Below are 24,087 nucleotides of genomic sequence, written 5' to 3'. Positions count from 1 at the left end.
TCTTGAATTGTGGGTACCAGGACTGGACACAGTGTTCCAGAAGTGGTTACTGCCAAATACAAAGGTAATATAACCTGTCTCTCCTCCTTGATAATTTCTTGGTTTATACATCCATTGATTGCATTAGTCCTTTTGGCCACAGCATCACACTGGGAGTTCATGTTCAGTGGATTATCCACTAGGGCCTCCAACTCTTTCAGAGTCATAGCTTCCCAGAATAGAGTCCCCTCTCCACTCCCCCTCACCCCCTGCATCTTCTAAGCATGGCCTGCATTCTCTGTTCCTAGATGTATGACTTTTTGCATTCTGTGATACTGAAACACATATTGTTTGCCCCCAGTTTACCAAGTGATGGGATTTGTTCTTATGAGTGACCTATAATCTTCATTATATATCATTTCCCTAATCTTTATCATCTGTAAACTTTATCAGTAATTATTTTGTTTTCTTCCAGGTCATTGATAAAAAATGTTAAATAGGATAGGGGAAAGAGCCTGCAAGACCCCACTAGAAACACACACTTAGTGATGATTCCCCATTTACCATAAAATATTGAGACAGATCAGTTAACTAGTTTTAATCAATTTTGTGTGCCATGTTGATTTTATATCATTCTCTTTTCTTAATCAAACCATCATGCAGTACCAAGACAAATGGCTTACAGAAGTCTGTGTGTTACATCAGCGCTATTACCTTTATCAACAAAACTTGTAATCTCATTTTTTATATATATGTATCAAGTTAGTTTGATCTAAAGTACTGTGTCCAATTCTGGGTGCCACACGAGGAAAAATGTGGATAAATTGAAGAGAGTCCTCAGGGGTGTAACAAAAATGATAAAAGGTTTAGAAGATCTCACCTATGAGGAAAGGTTTAAAAAAACTGGACATGTTTAGTCTTGAGAAAAGAAGACTGAGGGGAACATAATAATGTTATAAAGAGGATGGTGATTAATTGTTCTCCATGTCCACTGAAGGAGGACAAAAAGTACAGGCCCTACCTGGCAGCCTCATATAGTACGGATGAAGCTGTCAACTTTTTCCTGCCATCTCTTTCCTCAGCTCAGCCACAAAGTTGTAAAAAGTGCCTCTCTTACTGGTGCTATAGATAAATAATCTGAGGGAAGTCACTGGCAGAGCTGACTGTGGAAGAACAGAACTAGAATACAAGAGGGCTGTAGTCAGGATTGATTGCACTGGTAAAGCCATAGGTGCTGGAACTGGGGGTGCTGCCGCACACCTTGGCTTGAAGTGGTTTCCATTATATACCGGGGTTACAGTTTGGTTCAATGGCTCTCAGCACCCCAACTATACAAATTGTTCCAGCACCTCTGGGTAAAGCTATGGTGGGCAGGATTGAAGGAGCAGAGGATACTGCAGGGGCGGACTTGAGAGCTATTGGATAATGGAAAGTTACACACCACCTAGCTTGAGACTGTACTGTCAGTTCTTTGTTTTGAGGTGAACCAATTTTAGTCACACATACATTTTTGAAAAGAGGAGTGGCTGGGGATACCTTTGTCCCTTTCCATTTGTTATGTTTTTAACATGTTTTGATACTGGACTGAATTGGATGAGTTAAAAAAGCTGTACGTGCTTTGTAATGACTGGTTAGCAGCTCCTTGGCAGCAAAACAAGCTTTGTGTTTCAGTTTCAAAAGTTGCATCAACACTAGAGAACTGAACTATTAGTAACTAGGATAGCACTGGTGTAAGTAGCAGTGGTGCAGAGCATCACATTGGCTATCTGTTTTGGGTGCAGTTCTGCCTACATCCACATACAGAACTCTAGTTGAGGGTTGCAGTTGCCTCACCCTTTAGGTACCTATACTGCAGTTCCGGACACAACTCCCAAAAGCAGTGGCTTGTGGGAAAGTTGGCAAGGCTTTTTGCTGCCTCAAGGGAGTTATGAGATGTTGACCCTTCCTCACACAACACCCTGGGGAATGCAGCTATTTCTGTATTCTCAGAACAGAGGATGGGTTGAATGAGCAAACAGCAAGTTCTGATCCGAGACAATTTTCTGATAGCAGCCCTACAAATCAATTTCCAAAAGACTCCTGTGACTCAAGAGAGGTGATGGCTCTAACAGTATGTGCAGAGAGCTAAAGAAAAAAGCCATCAGTTTAATAAAATTCATGCTGCAAATTAGTGAGAAGTTGTGCTCTTCCCCATCCCCATAGTAGCTAGATCTGTGCATTATTCCAAGATGCAGCTCAGTGGATGGAGTGCAGCTTTTGGGTCAGAACTAGCAAGACAGAGTTATTCTTGAGACTTTGGATGAGCAACATGGCAGAAGAACCTCCCATTGAGGAGGAAGACTAGCTGGACCAGATCATGAGGGCGAGAACTCTGCTTACCATGGAAAAGGGAGTGGTGATTGCATGTGGGTGCCAGCTATTCCAGATCATTTCAGGTCAGTTGGGTACTAATTCAGGGTTAAGAAGACCATTGTGCTTGACTAACAAAAGATCAGACATTGCACACATATGTGCTTCCTGTCCCAGAGTGACTGCTTGCATGGCATCCCAGTCCTTAAATTATACTACAACTTTGTCCCTTTTATTTTCTCTGCTCGGCAAGGTGTTCAGACATGATCATATATCAGGGTTTTTGATAACAGAATTCAGCTGGGACCAGATCTCTTCATCATCCTGAATATTCACTAAAACTCAACCATTGGTTCTGTGCTAGCTTGCAGCATGCTTGTACAATGGCTTTTTCTGAGAGTGCTCCAAAGTGGGTTGCTAACACAGCAATCACAAATAAGTAAGTTGTGTGCAGCACTAATTGCACAAATAAAGAACTTCTGGGAAACTTGAACGTGCTTTATTAGAATGTAAAAACTCAACCAGATATAACACCTAAATAGTGGGCAATGCACTATAGTGGGAGTAGGAAGATTAATTGCATTGTGGGACTATTTTACTGCTGTCTAAACTGGTTGTAACAATGAAGAGTGACTTAAAGTGGTTAGTCTTGCTTACAGCAAGTACAGTCTAAACGGAGGTGTGAAAGTCCATGCACCAGTGGAAACTGGCTTTCTAGGAGTTCCAGATATTTGCATTGTAGGTAAGGCCAATAGGCCTATTTTCCTGAAAGGCTGAGGTGCAAAGAGAAGAGCACCGTGCATGTTCACATTCTTACCTTGTTCATTTTCCCCCAGACAGATTTGGAGCAATGAAGTTAGGAGGGAACAGAGAGCTGCGCTGCTGCCCCATTATGCCAGTCAGTTGTCTTATTTTTATGCTGCTACCAACCATCAGGTTGCAGTTTCTGAGGTTAGTAGTAATGCAGGCAGAAAAATTAGATTTAAAGAGATGCTTATAGTTGATAGTTTGAGTAGACACTCTGAAAATGTCTACACTCTGAAAATCTTTGTTTCCTCCACCTGTATTTTTTTCTTCCCTCTGTTCCTAAAAGCTTCTTCTTGAAAACTGGATTTCTCTGTCTGTCTCCTTTTTTTTTTAATTCCCCTGTTCCCTTTGCTTGTTTTCCACTTCTATTCCTACCCCTCTGAGCCATCAGAACCAGCTGCTGCAGAGTTAATTACAGTGTCACACACAAGCCTGTCAATGGAAGCAACAGGAGTAGATGAACTTCTACCAATAAATAAATAAAAATTCCAGGATTTGGCTCATGTCTCTTTCCTGTTCCAGTCAGTATCACGGGCTCTCTATCCATAAATCAGCATGTGCTACAAGAACCTATTTGATTACTAGACTGACTGCACTAACAGCTAATTTGCTGAGATAACATCTAAGCAAACAGCCGGGAGCTTTGCAAGGATTCAGTATCATTTCTTTCTTTTAAATCTCAGGTCATCACATGCATCTGACCTCAATATAGGGACAAGACCTACAGGACTGATTGTTCTCAAAAATGTCTTAACTTTGGGAGGGTTTAAATTTGCTTTAATACCATAGCCTGCCTCTGGTGTGATAATCATGTGTGGGTCCCTCATTTTTCAATGAATGGCCCACTGCAATAATTTTAGTTCCCTTTCTTTATAGAATATGGACATCATAGGAACAGGGTTCAGTTTCCCCGGTGAAGTTTCCAATTGCACTCCTACCCACTATTACTACACAAATTAGTGTAAACATTTCTAATCCACCCCTCTCTATGGGTATCTAATCTTCAGAACTACTTTAATCTGATCACTCATAATCCCATGCGATTGAAATAGCCAATTATGTTCAGATAGGTAATATTTTCCCTCATGTCATTAGGTTGTAATAACTTCTAGACTCCTAATATATGCTTTGGTTTTCTATTTCCTCTCCAAGATTGTTGAGGTCTTTCTTTTTAATCTGTACAAGATCTTGGTTTATATTTGATATTATGGCATGTAATAATGTCTGCTCAATCTTGTTTCAGTAATTGCTATTGATTGTGCACAATGTTCTTGAAATTATAAATAAATGTGATGTTTTTTTAAATCCCCTGCTGTTCTCAGTGCACCTGTAATTTTCCATTTCTTTCCCACATTCTAAACAATAACATTAGGTGAGAGATAAAATGAGAGAATTTTGAGAGAGGAGCTAGTGGCCATATGGTTCATACTTAAAATCTCAGCAATTTGAGAGGATGAAAGTGTGTGTCGGGGGGGAAATGCAGAAAATCCAATGAATACGGTGAGTGGGTGGCAGCTGTTAACAAAGAAGGGGAAAAAAGCACAGAAGAAGGCAGAGGGGAAAGAATACTGAGCACCGAGCAGTGCTGGAATAGCAATCATAGAGGAATTTGCTCACAAGGATACATGAAAATAGACTTTAAAGTAACCAGGGGGTGGGGGAGCTACAGTCTTAAATCATTTAGAAGGGGTTAGTCTATCTTAAGAAAACAGGGAGTAAATCTAAACAAATATTTTTTTAAAAATAAAGTTTTTTTCCCTTCTGATTTAAAAAAAGACAAAAGTCATAATGCATCTAGATGGAGAGGCTGTACTGAGTACCTGCCCTTCTCAGAGTGTATGAGTGGCTTAAATTCTTGGGTTTTAGTCCTATACCTCACAGCCCAGCTCAAAGGCCCTTGGTACAAACATCCTGCTGCTAATAATTTATGTTATTGCTTATGACTACAATTGAGGATGCCTGGGTTCGATTCTTTGCTTCACCTTGGGCAGGTCACTTCACATTTCAGTGCCTTAGTTTCCCTATCTGGAAAATGGGGATAATAATACTTACCTTCATAAAGCACTTCAAGCAGCTCATCTGACAAGTGCTAAATTATTGTTTATTATGTGTCATGCCTGTGTTGTCATAGCTGTGATATTAGACCACCTTAAAAGCCTGAATAAATACCTGGGCATCTCAACACTATTTGTAACCATAACATTATCCAAATGAAACAAAATCAACTGTCCAATGAGTGGTTGAGTTGCCTCTGTGATCCCACCACCCAACAAGAAGCCTGATTCATTTCTGTTTTAAAAAACAAAAGAGAAAATTTTATTTAGATGACTGTAAATTCCACAGCCCTGCCAACAATAGGAAATTTTCTAAACAGCCTGCCATTGCTAACATTAGTGAAGTGGAAATCATGTTAGAAAGTTTCCCTAGTGTAGACAGAGCCTGCCTTACCATTCCCATACACATTACTTCACCTCCACACACACCCCTTTTCATGACATCATAGTGATACAGCAAATGAAAGTCATATGGAGTCATAAAAACCTCAAGATGTATTATATTTGCTGTGTTTTCATATATCTGAAGGAAGTCACAAGATGTTAATACGAAAAGCATATTGAGCTTGGTCCTGCAAGATGCTGAGTGCTGTAGTCTGATCTAAATTAAGAATGTGATTAAAATTAAGCAAGTGACTATTTCAGCTACAGTCAATGGGAGTATTCACCTACTTAAAGTTAAGCATATGATTAAACATTTGCCTGGATGGGATCGAGCCTATTTTCAGAAATGGGTACAAAATGTCACTCTGACTCTGAGTCTTCTGCCATGTTTGTTTTATATGTATCTATTTTGTAAAATTATCTTAGAGAAACATAGATGGTTTGGGGTCCTGAGGGTAGAGAGAGACAGGGAACAGAAGACATTTTTAAAACATAATTTGATATCTAGACAGCTCAAGTATATACAGTTCCCTGAGCTAGCAGTGCAATTTTTGTTACTGCATTCGCTGTGTGGAATTTTCAAAAGTGTCTAAGTGACTTAGGAGCACAAGTCCCTCTGTAAGTGGGGCTTATGTTTCTAAGTCATTTAGATGCTATTGAAAATCCCACCCTAAATTAATGTGGGGGTGGGGGGGAGGGAGAGAGAATTCCAACAGCTAGCTTCTTAACTTAAAGGATTATTTTCCTGTGAAGTAGCACTAAGAACTTTTTTGAACCTTCCTCTTAGCTGTAGACTAATCCTTTTAATGCCTCAGGGACCGCCTGTAGGCAGTAAGAATCCATACAGCCTCCCAGCACCTTGACTTCAGCATAATCCTTAGGTTTAGGCTTTGATTGGAAATGTAGACTGTGCCCCAATTATGTTTCCTCTGGAGTTTCAGTAAGCAAATTCCATCTCCTGAGCAGAAAAGACAGCTCTTGTTCTGCATGTAATTGAGCTAGTAGAACGCCAGCTTCCTCCTCTTTGATTGTGTCCAGTTACTGAGAGAGGCTCCAGTTCTATCCCAGGCAGTTTATAAAGAATCCATTTTCCATGTGATCTTTTCACAGTGACCTGCAATGTTTAAAAAGAATAAATATTTCCCTGCATTTGACAAGGGATGAGAGAGAGTAGGAGTATGGGATAGTCGATTCTGCCTCAGTACTTCGGAGATAATGTAATACTTTGCCATGAGCTATTTAAAGAATCCTTTGCTTCTTTTTAACCCAAGCAAGTTTTTATATTCCTCTGTATTCCATTCAACCTTCCCAAGTGACAAGTTTAGCTTGTTCATATATTTTAAAAATACACGTTACCTTGTATGAAAAGTGACAGGTTGACAGTCCAGGAGACTGAAGTCTTCTGCATAATCACCAAACAGCTACAACAGAGGCGGTTTTCGTGCAAAGTCCACCAACATGCCTCACCTCACAGGGTTGAAAGGAGAGTTCATGTCTCCCTGATCCATTCAATCATACATCTCTCTGCTGCAACTGTCAACAATGGGCCAATTTTGATGATGGATTTTGTAATGCAAAAACCTGTCCCAATTAGGAATTGGCCTAAGACCAATCAATTTCATGTTGTCAACTCAACATGTCACTTTCTGTAATTTTCAGCTGAGTGAGATTTGAAGTAAAGACCTAGAGGTCTTCTTCTAATCCTATGCGCAATGTGCCTCAGGAGGCACGTGACCAGGATTAATCACCAAATTTGGTACGCTGGTTGGATCGTTAGCTTCCCCAGCCCAGGCCGGGCACTGATGGGGAGTGTGACGTGAACGCTGATCCATGCCTCCCACCTAGAGGTGAAACGTTATGAGATTTTACCAACCTAGTCCCTGTGGTCTGTCCGTATTGTGGAAACATCATCTCAAATGAGGGGATATGAAGTGTGATCTGAACTCTGGCCTCTGTCTATATTGAGGCCTTGTATTTAGAAGATCAGCAGCAGCATGAGTTTTCACAGATTCCTGTTGCTTCTCTGCTGCTGACAATGAGACAGATTAGGGTTGCAGTACAGCTCTGCATTTCACTACTTTTACTATACTGTGACACTGCATTTTACCACCAAAGGCATTGCTACTCACTGTGCCCACTGTACGCATTCTATTTCTTTGTATAGTTCTGGGGTATACTGCAAGGCACGTCTCAGTCCCCACAAAATATTTGAGGCATTTACTGCTATTAGGAAACACTAATTATTTAAAACCTTAGAATGTTTTCCCCTGACATTTCCTGAGTATTACTAACAAAGGTAATCAGAATGATCTATTTTTGGTGCTATGACATCATGCTGAGCCAATCAGAAAGGTGTTTTTGTCCAGCATTTTAAAACCATTCCAGAACTGGAGTTTAGTCTTAGATTGGCTCTCTTATTCCATCTGAAGTTTCATGTATTTATTTGTATGTTCTATATAAAGGGCCTGATTTTCAGTGGTGCTAGATGGGTATACCTCCCACTGACTTTAAGTGGAGTTGTGGGTACTCGGCACCTCTGAAAATCAGGCCGCAATAGTTTATTCTGAAAGGGAAAAAACATAAGTTAAATAGGAAATAACTTTGTTCTATTCCCACTGATGTGGAGGCACAGCTTTCTGTGACCATTCTACCCAGGCTGAGCTGGAAGGACAAAAGAAGAGTAAGAACAACAGAGTTGTTGTAGCCATGTTGGTCCCAGGATATCAGATATACAAGGAGGGTGAAATAATATCCTTTACCGGACAAACTTCTGTTGGCGAAAGAGACAGGCTTTTGAGTGTAGCTCAAAAGCTTGTCTCTTATACGAAAAGAAGTTGGTCCAATAAAAGATATTACCTCACCCACTTTGTCTCTCTAAGAACAAGAGACTGTTTGGATGTGCCCTCTGCTGGCTATATTGAGACACTGAAAATTATTGTGTCTGGTCATTGTACTGGAAAGAGCTTTAGAGATACATGAATCCTTTCCTTTTTCCACAGATAGTTAATTCCCCCTTGTGAATATATATAATTACTATGTGGAAATAATGCTACAGATGCAGGATTGGGGGAGTCCAGAGAACTCTATTTAGATCTAATACCTCCTTTCAGTTATCAATTTTTTATACAACTTTTTCTGTTTGCCCAGTTAATTGTTTTTTCAAGCTTTGGTACTTTATTCACTTTATCAACTAATTAGTTGGCCTCATTCTGCACTCACCAGCTGAGATGGCACAAAGTGTAAGTCAGGGCAGAATGTGGTCACTGGTGTATTTTATTGTTATTATTTTATTTTTAGGGCTGTCGATTAATCGCCGTTAACTCATGCGCTTAACTAAAAAAATGAAAAATTTAAAAAAAATGTAATCATGATTAATTGCAGTTTTTATCGCACTGTTAAACAATAGAATACCAATTTAAATGTATTAAATATTTTTGGATGTTTTTCTACATTTTCAAATATATTGATTTCAATTACAACACAGAATACAAAGTGTACAGTGCTCACTTTATATTATTATTTTTCATTACAAATATTTGCACTGTAAAAATGATTTAAAAAATAGTATTTTTCAGTTCACCTCATACAAGTACTGTAGTGCAATCTCTTTATTGTGAAAGTGCAACTTACAAATGTAGATTTTTTTTGTTACATAACTTTACTCAAAAACAAAACAATATAAAACTTTAGAGCCTACAAGTCCACTCAGTTCTACTTCTTGTTCAGCCAATCATTAAGACAAACAAGTTGGTTTACATTTATGGGAGCTAATGCTGCCCACTTCTTTTTTACGTCACCTGAAAGTGAGAACAGATGTTCACATGGCACTGTTGTAGCCAGCATTGCAAGGTATTTACATGCCAGGCATGCTGAACATTTTTATACCCCTCATGCTTCGGCCACCATTCCAGAGGACATGCTTTCATGCTGATGACACTCATTAAAAAAAAAAAAGTGTTGATTAAATTTGTGACTGAACTCTTTGGGGGAGAATTGTATGTTCCCTGCTCTGTTTTAATCGCATTCTGCAATATATTTCGTGTTATGGCAGTCTTGGTTGATGACCCAGCACATGTTCATTTTAAGAACACTTTCACTGCAGATTTGACAAAACGCAAGGAGGTAGCAACATGAGATTTCTAAAGATAATTACAGACCTGGACCCCAGGTTTAAGAATCTGAAGTGCCTTCCAAAATCTGAAAGGGACGAGATGTGGACCACGCTTTCAGAAGTCTTAAAAGAGCAACACTCTGATGCAGAAACTACAGAACCTGAACCACTGAAAAAGAAAATCAACCTTCTGTTGGTGGCATCTGACTCATAAGATGAAAATGAACATGTGTTGGTGTGCACTGCTTTGGTTTGTTATCGAGCAGAACCCATCATCAGCATGAACGCATGTCCCCTGGTAGTTGAAGCATGAAGGGACATATGAATCTTTAGCGCATCTGGCACATAAATATCTTGTGACGCTGGCTACAATAGTGCCATGCGAACACTTGTAAACACGAAACAGGCAGCATTATCTCCCATAAATATAAACAAAATTGTTTGTCTGAGCGATTGGCTGAACAAGAAGTAGGATTGAGTGGGCTTATAGGCTCTAAAGTTTTACATTGTTTTATTTTTGAGTGCAGTTATTTTTTGTACATAATTTTACATTTGTAAGTTCAACTTTCACAATAAAGAGATTGCACTACAGTACTTGTATTAGGTGAATTGAAACATACTATTTTTTTTGTTTCTTTTTTACCATGCAAATATTTGTGATCAAAAATAAATATAAAGTGAGCACTGTATACTTTGTATTCTGTGTTGTAACTGAAATCAATATATTTGAAAATGTAGAAAACATCCAAAAATATTTAAATAAATAGTATTCTATTATTGTTTAACAATGCGATTAATCACGATTAATTTTTTTACTCACTTGACATCCCTTTTCAATTTATTATGTTATTTATTATTGTATTTTTATTACTTTAGCACTTAGGAGCCTCAGTCTTACACCAGGTGTCCAAGTCCAAGACCATTCTGTTAGGTGCTGTACAAACAAAACAAAAGATGGTCCCTGTCCCAAGGAGCTTACATCTAGGTATAAGACAAAATACCGCAGATTGATACAGATAGACAGATGGGGGAATACATAGAAATAATGAGACAATATTAGCTCACCAGCAGCTTAACTCCTCTTGCCAAGTGTTTTGTAGGCATCACCATGTATAAAGAAATGCTAGCTAAATGCCTTCAGCATCTGGCCCTTTCTCAGTTTAAGTTTGTTTCCCAGTTGTTATATCTGGCACTAGTGCAAATATCTTTGTTTCTTCATAGAAATTAGAGATAGGAAAAAATATGAGGTCTTATCTAGTCCATCTCCCCATCCCATCCTCTCACCAATGCAGGATTGTTCCCTGCCTTTAGTGCTTTAGCCATTCTAGTTTTAAATCTCCCAAGTGATGGAGCTTCAGCCTCTTCCATAGGAAGATTATTTCACTGTCTAACAGATCTCACTGTCTGGAAGTATTTTCTGAAATTTAACCTATATTTTACTTTCTTACATTGATCCCATCACTCCTAATTATACCTGCTGATCCCATCCAAATAATTCCTCCTACTCCTGTCAAATACTTATAGATGGTTTTCATATCTTTTCCACAACCCCCCTCTGTTTTAATTTATCCAAAATAAACAGATACAGTTTTTTAAATCATTTTTGGTAAATCCATCTCTCATCTCCTTAATTATTTGTTGCTCCTCTTTGAAATCCCTCCAGTTTGTCTGAGGTATGTAATATTAAATTAAATTTATGGAGATATCCCATCTCCTAGAACTGGAAGGGACCTTGAAAGGTAATAGAGTCCAGCCCGCTGCCTTCACTAGCAGGACCAAGTACTGATTTTGCCCCAGATCCCTAAGTGGCCCCCTCAAGGATTGAACTCACAACGCTGGGTTTAGCAGGCCAATGCTCAAACCACTGAGCTATCCCTCCCCCCCAATATCCCAGATGTGGTTGCATCAGAGTTATATAGACAGGGGTTATCATTTCCCAACTTCCTGCATTGTTATCCATCTTCTTATGCATTCCAAAATGCTGCCATATTTAACTGGAACCTCATATTTAATTTGTCCATTTTCATCCTATCATCTCTAGGTCAGTCTTGGCACCGCTGCTAAGTTTGCCAGGTTTTCCATTCCTTTGCTCTCCTTCCCCATCAACACAATACCCATCTTCCCCCTTAAACTCCTCTCTCCCAGAAGATAATAAGATCTGGTTAGATAATGATGCTGGATCGTAGTTGTTACCAGTCAAGTTGTGACATTACCAGCCAAGTTGTGACATTACCCAGGTTACAATCTAGACTGTTGAACAGCTGTGTCACCTCAATTCTCCAGCCTGGTGTGTCTTTTACACTGCTTCACTGTGAGAGCAACCACTCCTGGTCTACTCAAACATAGCCTCCAGCATGTAAATTACTCCCAGCTATACTGTATGAGTGCTATAGCCAGCCATTCTTGAATTACACTGCAGAGCAATGCCAGCAAATTCCCAGTCCCAGACTTCCCCCAGAAATGTGCATCTTGTACTGCCAGGTCTCTCCTTCTGGATAATACAAGCTCATAGAAAGTCTGTCATTTATTAATAGAAAATTATATGCACAAATCCTGTTATCTCAAATGGAGTTTCCCAAACACTTCAGTACAAACACAAGGGTCTAGATAAAAGAATAAAACAAGTTTATTAACTAGAGAAAGATTGATTTTAAGTGATTACAAGTAATGAGGCATAAAAGTCAGAATTGGTTACAAAGAAATAAAAGGTGAAACACATCTAATACCTAACTTAACAAGCTAAGTGAATTCAAAGCAAAAGTCTCTCTCACCACGTTCTAGCAGTCTTACTGGCTGAATTTATTTCTGCCAGGATCCCTACACAGTCCAATGATGCTTCCTTTGTCCTTTAAGTGCTGTCGATGCCATGAGTAGAGATGAAGGGAGAGATATCTTAGGGTGTCTGTCCCACATTCTTACACTTTCCCTCTTCTTTGAGAATCATCTCCTGCTGGGGTTCAGGAGACAGAAAGTATATGGGGATGGGAACCTCCAGATTTTTTTTTTGCCATTTCTCACTCAGACCCTTTTTCCTGCCAAAGAATGGCCACTTAAACAAGTGGTAGTCCATTTGATTCTGTTGACACCTGATGAGGCATCAATTTGTCTTTTATCTGTGAGGAACTGGTTTGTGGCTGCTTTCCCAGATTTAGAATATGTCTTAGTAACATCATACAGTGGAATCTTATAACTTTTAAAATGTTGCCACACATATTTTACCAGGACAATAATGATCAGCAAATCATGAGTTTTCAGGAGAAACCTTACAAGGCATAATTTGTACAAAATTTATCATAGTTTGAAAAAGGGGTGGAAATAGAAATACAGAATGTCACATTCAATACAATGTGAGCAAATGAGAGATTTGGTGGCTGTGGTGTTTGCAACCAGCCTAAAATGCAGGGGGTCTCCTACTCAAACACTTGGTCTGATACAGCATTTCCATCTTGTATGTGAGTCCCATGATTGAGCTAAGGTGATTCTAGTGTGCAGATTGCCCCACTGTGCAGCAAAGTCCCTACTTAAGCTAATGAATTTCTTGCTGCAGGACTAGAAGATTTGCCAGGCTGATTGTGCTTGCCAATTTCACCGTCCATGTAGATGATTTTCTGAATCAGCTCAAGATTTCATGGCTAACCTAACAGGCATGGGACTATCTGAAATGGCGGTAGGCTCAACTCAGATAGCCTGTCATAGATTGGATCTGGTATTTGGGCTGGGATTGAAGGTTGGGAGGTTTGAAATTGGACCTGTGGTTTGAAGTCGGGACTCGGTTTTCCTGGCAGGGTGAGGTGTTACCCAGGATTACCTGAACTCAAAGCTATGGTAACTAGTCTCTGTTTTCCAGGTGGTGTCAGGAAATAAATCAATGGGGGATACAGCACCTCCGTCTGATTGGCACACACAAGAGTGCTTCCACCTAAAAATCCTTGTTTTTATTGAGTACCTCTAAAATCACAATAGTTTAGAGCACTCCAAAATATAATTATCCAAAGTCTGAGATGGTGTTGAGTGTTCAGCAGCAGGGTTCTGGTGGCCGGCCTTCCTCCTAGCCACTGGGGAGGTAGCAGTCAGGCTCCAAGCTCATAGAAATCCTCTTAAAAGAACTTATCCCAAGCTTCTCCACACTAACTAAACTCTTTTATAGGTAACTCAAAACAAAGCAAAACTCAAAGAAACCCCTAACGGGCTGACTGTTTCCCTACCAACAGCAAAAAAGCTCATAATTTCTACTTATCAGTAAAGCAACTCCAGCAAGAAACTTATAATTACAGACAACCAGACTCAAAACCAGTTATTCATGCTCCCTTTTTATTCTCGTGAATCTGTCACTTTATCTACCCCTGTTAGTAACACTGCATCTGTGCAGATGTTTTTGTCGGCCTAAGCAAGGCCAAATTTTTTCTTGCTATGTGCTGTCCTCACTTCCAGCTTATGGTGGCCAAGTGCAGAAGATGGCTGCTTCTCTTCTCTGGCAGTGACATTGCACTGCGAGCTTTCATTTGGTTTGGTCTCTACTGTCACTTCTAGGACTTTTTCAGACTTCAGCGAAATCACCATTTTTTGAAATAGCCACTTTTCAAAGTTCAGTATCTTAAACCGTATTAAGGGCCAGAATGTGCCTGGTCCCTATGCATGTTCACAACCAACAAAGAAGGTGTAAGAGACGGGGCCATGAATCAGCTTTCCTAACCCTGTACCAGCCAATAGAGCACACCTGACTGGACTCAGAGAGCAGCATCTAATACCCCCTACCCCCTGGAGAACCTTATGGTGCACTCCACCTTCACACCACTCTCAGCACAATGCTGGGCTTTCAAACATGACTAAGCCCTTAATATTTAGTTTTCAAAATAGTAGAAGCAGTTAGCCCCTGTTAGAGACCATCACCTTGCAAAATGTGTTTTTATTATTGTAATTGTTGTTATTCTGAACATTAAGAAAAAGCTTTCCAAAAGCTGAAAATGGGAAGAGTTTTTTCCTTTACTTTTATCAAACTTTAGAACCATCAAAGTGATTTCCTGAGAATTTGTTGGAAGTAACTATGTTGCTCTTGGGCTTGGACCTAATTTGCCAAGTCTCAACCAGGAGCAAAGGTTCTGGTTGGAGTTGTTAAAATTTGGGTTCTTTTCCCTCTGGGATTTTGATGAACCCTTAGGTACCATATAGAAGAGATGACTGGGTGTTTGGATAAGTGAGAAGCTCTGACAACTGCTGCTCCCAAGGGACTCACCACTCTTAGATTTTGGATGTTGCAGTTCACAGAGTTGGGAGGAGAGCAGAGAGATAAGCCAAAATACAATAGCACAATAATGTTACATTTCTATAGTGCCTTTCATCCCAAAAGACATTAATTGCAAGAAGATATACAAGCAGAAGTCACTTAACTACCGCTGAAATGCAGGCACCTGTAGCATGGTTCAGAAAAGCTATTTAACAGCCCACATTAACACAACACATCAACTTAGGTCAGGAAGTGAGGAATAACTGAAATTTCAGGAGGAAATGTCACAATACAGTTCCCCATACTGCAATTTGGCTGTGATACCAGGATTAACACTTGCTAAAAATGTGGAAATTTTTTATGACTGAAATGGTCAGGATCTTCCGTCAGCATAGCTGTCTCTAGCACCAGGCTGGGGCACTGGTTACTGATTTGGAGAGAATAGTGATTTTTACTGAATCACTAGCATTACTTTGTGTAATATCTGGGTTTTCCTTGGAAGTTTCCCCCTTCCAAGTACTGAGCTGGCCCCACCCTTCTTAGTATGTGATACCTGATGAGATGACAGTCTGAGGTAGCATGTCTGCAGGCAGTGAATAGCAGGAGTTGACCAAACCGACAGTGCCAATAAAATGGCACAGGCAGAGGATGAGAATTCCACAACATAATTTCATAATTTGTGCTGACACAAAAAAAGCTACTGGCTGAAGTCTTGCAAGCCTGTCCCCTTTAGGAATAAAAAATAGAATCAGTGATGAGAAGAGGAAGTTGGATAGCTAGACTGTGGAATAAGAATAATGCTGGGAATACTTCTAAGGTCAGGCATACAGTGCAAAGTGCTTCCTCACAATCCAATACAAGGGGACTGTCAGAAACAATTAATTCATTTCCTAGTTGAGATAGTGTCAAGGTGAACTTTTCTGTTGTATGGGTACTAGTAGGTAGTAATTCACTCGGACAAGCTATCTGTGGATAATAATAATAGTAACACTTCTCTAGCACATTTCATCTGAGGACCTCCTAACACTTTACAAACACAAATTAAACCTCACAACCCTCCTATGTTATTAGATCCATTTTCAGATGGGGTGACTAAAGTAGAGAGATGAAGTGGCTTGCCCAAGGTCACACAGTGAATTAGTGGCAGAGCCAGGAAAAGAACCCAGGAGACCTGACTCCTAATTTCTTCCGACTGTACATATAAGGTGGCTAAATATGCTGTTATACACATACATGTCCACACACACAAATAGAACAAAAGAGCAGTTAAAGAGCACAACATCCAGAAGATAACTTAAAAAATCAAAACACTTTATTGTTGTCTGTTAGTGAAAATACAGCATACTATACATGTAAATACTGGTGTGTTCATGCGAGCACACATTCGATGTGGAAAGAATATTGTTTATGTGTGTTCTACCTACACAACTAGTTATTTCTGCAGTATATTCTCAAGGTCACGCAGCTCATCACAATGTACTGTGTCTGTTTGTTATTTCTGTACACTCTGGGATCATGATAGAGCTGTCTGTCTGTAGGAATGACTGCTGTGCACTGCTATGGGAGAAACACAACTTTGATAGCAGGTATTATGCTCCTCCCCCAGGATAGATTAAGAGTGGTGTTCAAGGAAGAAATACAGCTTTCATTGCTTAACAGCGGTCCTTCCAGTCTATTAAGAGAAGTAGTAGATTCCCATCCAGGCCACACTGGCTAATGCAAAGATGACCATAACAGAGGCTTCTTCTCATTATAATAAGCCCCTGGGAATAAAGCACTGTGATAATTTTTGAAATGTGGTAGTGTCTTTTTTTAAGGCACCTATCAGCATGGTGTCTCAGCACTGATATGATGGGGTTTGCTGCAGCAGGACATACTGACATACTGGGCTGATTAATCCCAATAGTATCTCCGTTAACTTCTTTGTTGGAGACACACCATGATGAATGTACCCCACTATACCTGGGCTAGAGGAAATGTCCTAAAGCATTCGTTCTCAAACTTGATCGCACCCCCCTTCTTTGTGTCTGTTGTAATTTACTTGACCTCCCCCACACCAGCACCACCAGGCAGAGTGGAGAGTGGCAGCTGCTGGCCAGGCAGCCAGCTCTGAAGACAGCACTGCTGCCAGCAGTAGCGCAGAAGTAAGGATGGCATGATATGGTATGGCCAGGGCTGATGAGGGGGGGGGAAGCCGGTACAAATTACCGGGGCCCGGCAGTCCGGAAGGGGGCCTGGGGGCCGGCTTCCCCGGCTTCCCCCCCTCTTGTCGGCCCTGTTTAGCTGGTCCGCACTTGCTGAGGGGCCCGAAAAAATTCCGGGCCCAGCTTCCCCGGCTTCCCCCCCTCTCATCGGCCCTGTTTAGCCGGTCTGCCCTTGCTGGGGGGCCCGAAAAAAAATTTTCACCAGGGCCCGAACCTGCTCTCGGCGGCCCTGGGTATGGCCACCACTCTTCGGCCACCCAGCTCTGAATATGCACAGTAATTTTTTTCCTAAAGCTTCTCATGCCCCCCCAGAACACATTCCACGTCCCCCCAGTTTAAGAACCTCTGAAGAGCCTATGGTAAAGGTATGGCAGGAATGTTTGAGGTAATAATTTTGTTAATTTTTAATACTACTACAAAATGATAGCAAAGTGTCACGGTCTTTGGAGAACCCCACTGTCTTCCAGTGAGGTCTGAACTCTGAACACCACTCAACATGGACGAACCATCTTTGACTGTGTGCTGCATCAGGATGTACATTTAAATGCTGCCACTCTCCTGCCAGCCCAGTCTGTGTGCATGCACTTTCTGTCACTCACTCATGCAAGTCACCCCCAGCCTACCTCTGTCACACAATCACTCACACACAGCCCAACTCTCAAATGCATCTTTTCCATTCATGCTCACAGTTTTCTTTCCTTGTATCTCTGCCTTATTTGATCCAAGGTCCATTATTAGATCCGCTTGCTGGTCCTTGGAGCGGGATAGACAATTGTGCCATGGACTGTGTCATAAGGCAAGGGTTGGGGGTGGGGAGTTGAAGAAGAAATACTCTGAGAAGCAGCCAATAGAGCTGCAATCCTGATAGGCCTCATGGTCAGTCTATTAGCTGCTATCCCTTCATACACCTACGAAGGGAAGAGATCAAGAATAATTGGAGATCAAGAGACCTAATAAGTCCTTTCCATCCCTAATTTCTAGTCTATAGAGACTAGACTCTCTCTGCCTTCCTAGCAGCCTCTTCCTAGAGGGTTTGGCTGCACTAAAGTTTTATTGTTAAATGCTTCTTTCTGTCTCAGGTCACTTTATGCTTCATAAAGCTCCAACTTGGAAACCCCCCACAGGAACATATACTTTGCTTACAATCTAGCCATGATAGCATGGGCTATCAGCTAAATGGAGAAGGATCCTGCTGCCAGTTGTGGGAGAAGGCATAGGTTAGATAAGAGAGAGAGAGCAAGAGAGAGGGGGGAGATAAAAGAGTGAGAAAGGAGCCTAAAGGAGGATTTGAATATTATTTTTCTAATAGTACAGAGACCGTTGCCATGTACACAGGTGCAGTGATGTGTCTACAAAGCGGCAGTATCTCTTCATCTACATGGTTTGTGATCTCCTTATTAATATTTATTATTTGTATTAACATAGCGGCTAGGAGCCCTAGTCATGGATGTGGACCCCATTGTGCTAGGCACTGTACAAGCACAGAACAGAAAGACAATCCCTTATTTCTGTTCAGTTTGCTAGCCAATCCCTTCCCCCCAGAGTCTGCAGTACTGAGAGATGGAATATCCCAACTTTGCCGTGTTGCAGCAGAGTATGAGAAAGTAGGGGTATATCTGTGTGTGTGTGTTGTGGAGAGTTACTTGTCTTTATGCCTGTGATAGTCACTTCCCACATTTAGTATAGGAATGAGAAGTCCTATTAGCCACCTCTTCCCAAAGACATCCTGCAGGTTCTTCCTCCAGGGCCGGGCTCTTACCACCATCCCCTTCCGCACCTGGTAGCGAGTTTGCCCTCGTAAGATCAACAGTATCTGGTGGGAACAGAAGCCAGCACAGGCAAGTCCAATTCCAAGCCAGAGGTACAGCATGAGAATGACAAACATTTCAGAGCTAAGGAGAGCTCCTGCAGTTCCAGAGCCAGGAGAGGGGGAAGAGAAAAAAGAAACAGCATTTTATACACACCCCACATATTAGTATATTAGCCCTCCAGAAATATTCAACCTGAAGAGTCCTGGAAACGGAATTATATTCTATAACAATTATACAACTGGAGAGCTAGAAGGAAAAAGAGAATTAATCATTCTAATTATTCTAATTGAAGTATTTCATTCATGATAATCAATGCAACTAACACTGTTGGGGAAAATATTAAAATGGTAGAGGTTAGAGTAGACTAGTGTTTATACTATTAATATGTAGGATCAGGGCTTAAAGGAATTTTTGTGAAAATTCCACAAAATATAAAATGTATTTTAATCATTGTTAGTAACATTTTCAAAAGTGCCTAAATGACATAGGGCTTGTCTACACGGGATGTTTTTGCACAGCAAAGCAGGGTCTGAATCTACAATGCACTAGCTTGCAGCACAGTAGCATCTCTTGTGTACATGGCTACAGCACGCTAAAAGACTTATGGAAACATTGAATCTGACAGGTACTTCTAATCATTGTTTTGAAAAAGTTATATATAATTTTATACACATATAAGTACTAAAAAATATGGGCAGATCCTCAGCTGGTGCAAATTGGCCTAATTCCATTGAAGTCAATGGAGCTGTGAAAATTTACAGCAGCTATAATTCTGGCCCTATATATCTATATCTATATAGTATGATATCAGTATATAGGCCAATTTGCACCCGCTCAGGATCTGCCAATATTTTTAGTACTTATATAACTATGAAATGTATCATAACTAATTCCTTACAGGTCTTTTAAAAGAACTTCTCTAATGTTACCTTTCCCTCCTGAAGAGAAGAATGTAGAAATGGTGCAGGGGGGACAACTCAAGTTACTCTAATCCAAGCCTCTCTCAGCAGAAGTCACCACAGGGAACCATGCAGGAGTGCTGGCTAGTCTTATAGCCAGTCCTGCCTCATCCTCTCTCACCAGGAGTCACCAGAACAGGGCTGGGTGGCTGGCTGTAAGTAGCTCATGGCTCCTCCAGTTATTGGAATTGTGTTATACAGGAGTTCAGAGTAGATGATCTAATAGTCCCTTCTGGCCTTAAAATCTATGAATTCCAGCTTCTCCATCTTGAAATGCTGTAATTAATAGTCTAGCTGTTGGCTGCCACAAAATTACACTTTGACTTCACTTCAAGTTTTGGACTTGGCTAGGAGAGAACATTCACACGATTTTTTTCAAACAGATTACAGCATCTGGCTTTTCAGTCCTGAACACTTGAACCATTAAACATTGCTTTTTAAATTCAATATCACATTGTCAGATCCCAGTAGACATCATGCACAACATGGCAAGGGGAGAACAGATCCCCTTAAGGAGGTGAAGAATCCGGTTAGTGAGGGTAACTTGAAATATTGAATAGGAAGGTCAGATACAAGCATGGGCTTCTCAGCATTTATTGGAAGCACAAGAGTGATAGAGATTGGTTCATTTTTCCTGATAATGCTCTGTTGGGAGCTGGGGACTTTGCAACAAGCCTGCAAGATTTATTTGAGGCCATGATGCAGAAAGTCACCATGTTGTGAGAAGAGGAATCCTTTGTCTCTTCTTGCAAGTATAAAGCTTCCCTGAGCCATACTTAATGGACATAAGGTTTGTTCATCTTATTCTTAGGTTATCCAAATAAACAGTAGTATATAGTTTTGTCAGTAGATCCAATCTGACAGACATTTACAAAAATACCCCTCTCATTACCAGAGACCATTTTAAACCCAAATTTACTTCTGTTCCTTGTGAACCTGATGTGATCTCACTCTTATTGCTGCACATTATTTATGCCAGAAATGCTGAATCATGATGCTGAATTTATAGATACTGGGACAAATTCTGATATCCATGCTGGCTCTTTTGTGCCTCCTGAACACAGATTCTGGCCACAACTAGCCAGCTGAGAATTAATCCAGCTGGCATAAATCTAGCAGTTCCATCTCCTATTCCAGTGGTCACCTGCTGCCAGCATAGAGAGCATGTCAGAGGAGGAAAAGGATGTGTTGGAGTGTGGTGGAGTTCTGCTCTGCTGCACTGATCCTCAGTTAATACATGGTCCCTTAGGGTCCATACACTAGTGGCATAAATTAGTGAAGCCTAGGTTTTTGCTCTAACATATGCCAGGGTTGATGCAGATCAGCCCACAGAATCAAAGAGTCATAACCAGCACCCTGGTAGCCTCCTCACCTCTTCCCCCCACTCCATTTTGCTGCGTCAAGCATAGCTTAGAAGAGGAGAGCATCAAGTCTGACGTTATTCATTCTGAAGAAGTTTATCCAATGTTATTTAAAATGTGGTTCTACTTGGAAAAGTGACTCCATCAAAATCTCATGGCAGGGTTCCATGTCTATTGTCTTTCAGTGACTACCATGCCAAAATTGGATACTTTTCTAAGTAAATTTCTGCTTGTTTGTTTTTAAATGCCAGCCTTCTCAGCCTGGAATCTGAAAATCAAGCTGGGTTCCTTCTGGCTCATGTATCATTAGCAAAATTCTGTAATCAAAACATAGTAACAGTCCTGTTGATTCATGACCCCAGAATACAATCCTGATCCTCTCCCTGAGCTGAGTGGCTCTGCAGGGGTCAGAGCAGAAGTCCTGTTTTAGTCAGTAAAGTGAGGAGACCTGATTCTGATACACACAGGCTGCAGGTCTGATGGTTAAAAGAATGACATTTTTACTTAGTCACTTTCAGAGTACCACTAGTCTCTAAGCTTTCTGTGTAGCGACTTTTCAAATGCCCTTCATTCTAGGGTTTTGTCTCAAATTTAGACTTGGTGCATTTGGAGGGGCTCAGGGGCATGGTGAGATGAGGCAGGACAGAACTAGAGGTGCTGAGGCAGATTTGTGGGAGAAGGATCAGGAAAAGAAGTTAGAGGAGTAGGGGGAGAATTGATGAGGAGCAGGAAAAGATGCGGATGGGGAAAGGGCACCTTGAAAGGCATAAAAAGGCAGGGTCAGCAGCAAGAGATTATTCCTCTGAATACATTTGCTTTTGGCGTGGGGCGCTTTCAGAGATCAATAGTGGCTCTCAAACTGTGGTCTGCAAAGAACTATCTGGAGATCTGTGGAGAGCTGGTTGGTCACATCATACTAATTCTCTTCTTTGTTTCCACCTGCTAGATAACATTAAAAGAAGCTAACATAATTTCCTAACACTGATTTTCCATGCGAGCAGCTGCTGTACTTGCCACAGGGAGGGGATGTGGGGCGAGGTGTGTTTATTGGGAGGGGAAAGGAAGTGGGTCTGGGCTTGTGTCTAATGAGAGGGGTGACTGGGCTGGGTGATGTCTAATGGGAAAGGAGGTGGGGCTGGGTGTGTGTTTTATGATGGGGAGATGGGGCAGGGTGATGGCGAATTGAAGGGGAGGTGGGGCTGGATGGTGGCGAATGGGAAAGGCAGTGGGGCTGGGTGTGTGTCTAATGGGAGTGGAGGAGTGACCAGGTGATGGCAAATGGAAGGGGAAGTGTCCCTCACTCAATCTCTATTAGGATATGGTTCCCCCCTCTGAAGAACTTGAGAACCAGCCCCAGCCACCCACGGAAGCACCCCTCTGCTTTAGGATAATGAGTGAAATTCGTTCTCCTGCTGCCGAGTTGCACTGGACTCTCTCTGTGCCCACCAGCCCTGCTCACTGACGCTCTGTTTTAGGCGCTGGGTTTGGGTTTTTTTAGAACCTAATAAATTATGAAGAGGGCTGTGTCTGGAACCTGGCTGGGGCCCAGCCAGCCTCGATTTCAATAGGGCCTTTGATCACAGTGCTAAAGTCCTGCAGGAAATGTACACCAAGCATCAATGAAGAGATCCGTGAGCACAGGAACCCCTCCCTTCCCTTTCCCCGCCCTCCGCCCCTCACAAAGTTGCCTGGAAAAGAGCAGGACCCAAGTGACGCATTTGGGCAAAGGGAGACCATGTTCTTTCTCTGGGAGAGAGGCCGCTTACCTGAGAAGAACTGGCTGATGGAGTGAGGCAGGAGGGTGAGGAAGGCCAGTGGGTTTGCAAAGGACATAGAGAGCACTGCAGAAATGTAAGCCACCCCTGCCACCAGGGAGTCGAGACAAGCCAAGGAGGTGTAGAGGCAGAACATGACGAAGTTCCGCATGTTCCTGCTCCCGATGCAGTTCCCTGTGAAGAAACAGTGGTGGTCATGCCTTTGGGTGACTCTGGCACACAGTCTACAGAAGTGGGTGCTGGGCAAGGCTGAGCAAGGGAACCTGCTTCCGTCCGGCCGGTCCACCACCACTTCGGCTCCTCCGCCCGAGTTCAGGCACTTGCCAAGGTCCTCAGGGGAGTTCTGTATCACAAGGATGTAGTTCCCCAGGGCATTAGCTGAGAGGAAGAGGAAGAGGGCCCCATGCAGCAGAGCAGGAGAGAAAAGTGGGGTGGTGGAAGGGTCTTTGAACATGCTGGGGATGAAGAGAAAGAGCTGGAGGACGAAGGTCACTAAGGAGATGCACAGGAAGTAGGCTGGAGCAACAACATTGAGCACCCTGAGAACTAGCATTGTGGATTACATTCCTGCAGGGAGAGCAAGAAGAGAACAAACATCACCGCCTCGGACGGATACTTGATGCGTCCATTTCCTTCCAGGTTCCCCATCCCCCCGGCTCCCCTGTTTGCTCCTGGCAATGCCCTCTCTGCTGCTCTCCCCCACCCCTCCCTCCCGTCTGCCACACTCACTGCAATGAAACCCCCACCAGTTCAGTGGCGAGTGACAGAGACAAGCTCCTTGGAGAACGATCGCTCCTCATTTCCGAGCTGTTACTGTCACAGCCCCCGTGCCTGGCTTCAGGGAGCTTGCAGGCGGCATTGCCACTAGATTCCAGAGGCTGCGGTGTCTGGAGCCTCTGTCTGCCGGCTGCATCAGCACCAAGCTCGCTCCGCGGCTCCCCTTTTCTCTACTACAGGAGTTCCTTTTACAGGCAGGGTCAATTTTTGTGTTGCATGTCCGAAGGAAGGTGGGGGAAGAAGGGAAGAGAGAAAGGGTGGTTGCTCTAATCCCCTGCAATACGGATCAAAT

The 24,087-nt window shown here is 41.9% G+C and overlaps 1 protein-coding gene across 1 annotated transcript; it reads right to left on the bottom strand.

The window, feature by feature from the left end:
* Nucleotides 1-18,751: 18,751 nt before the first annotated feature.
* On the bottom strand, nt 18,752-23,571 carry ZDHHC22 (zinc finger DHHC-type palmitoyltransferase 22). The gene is made up of 2 exons (XM_065404501.1): nt 23,010-23,571; nt 18,752-19,017 (listed from the first exon to the last, which is right to left on the bottom strand). Exons 1-2 carry the CDS (start codon nt 23,569-23,571, stop codon nt 18,752-18,754), a joined length of 828 nt encoding a protein of 275 aa, XP_065260573.1.
* Between the last annotated feature and the right edge of the window lie 516 nt (nt 23,572-24,087).

Source organism: Emys orbicularis, chromosome 4 (assembly GCF_028017835.1).
Source record: "Emys orbicularis isolate rEmyOrb1 chromosome 4, rEmyOrb1.hap1, whole genome shotgun sequence".
NCBI classification, from domain to species: Eukaryota; Metazoa; Chordata; order Testudines; family Emydidae; genus Emys; species Emys orbicularis.
The sequence above is the reverse complement of the archived record's forward strand: the minus strand, read 5'-3'. Positions and strand labels throughout refer to the sequence as shown.

What these genes read in the sequence shown, in the direction of transcription:
- ZDHHC22 (XM_065404501.1), bottom strand. Translation starts at nt 23,571, where the DNA reads ATGCTAGTTCTCAGGGTGCTCAATGTTGTTGCTCCAGCCTACTTCCTG. An exon ending in CATCAGCCAGTTCTTCTCAG is followed by an intron (nt 19,018 to 23,009) that starts GTAAGCGGCCTC and finishes CTGGAACTGCAG; the next exon opens with GAGCTCTCCTTAGCTCTGAA.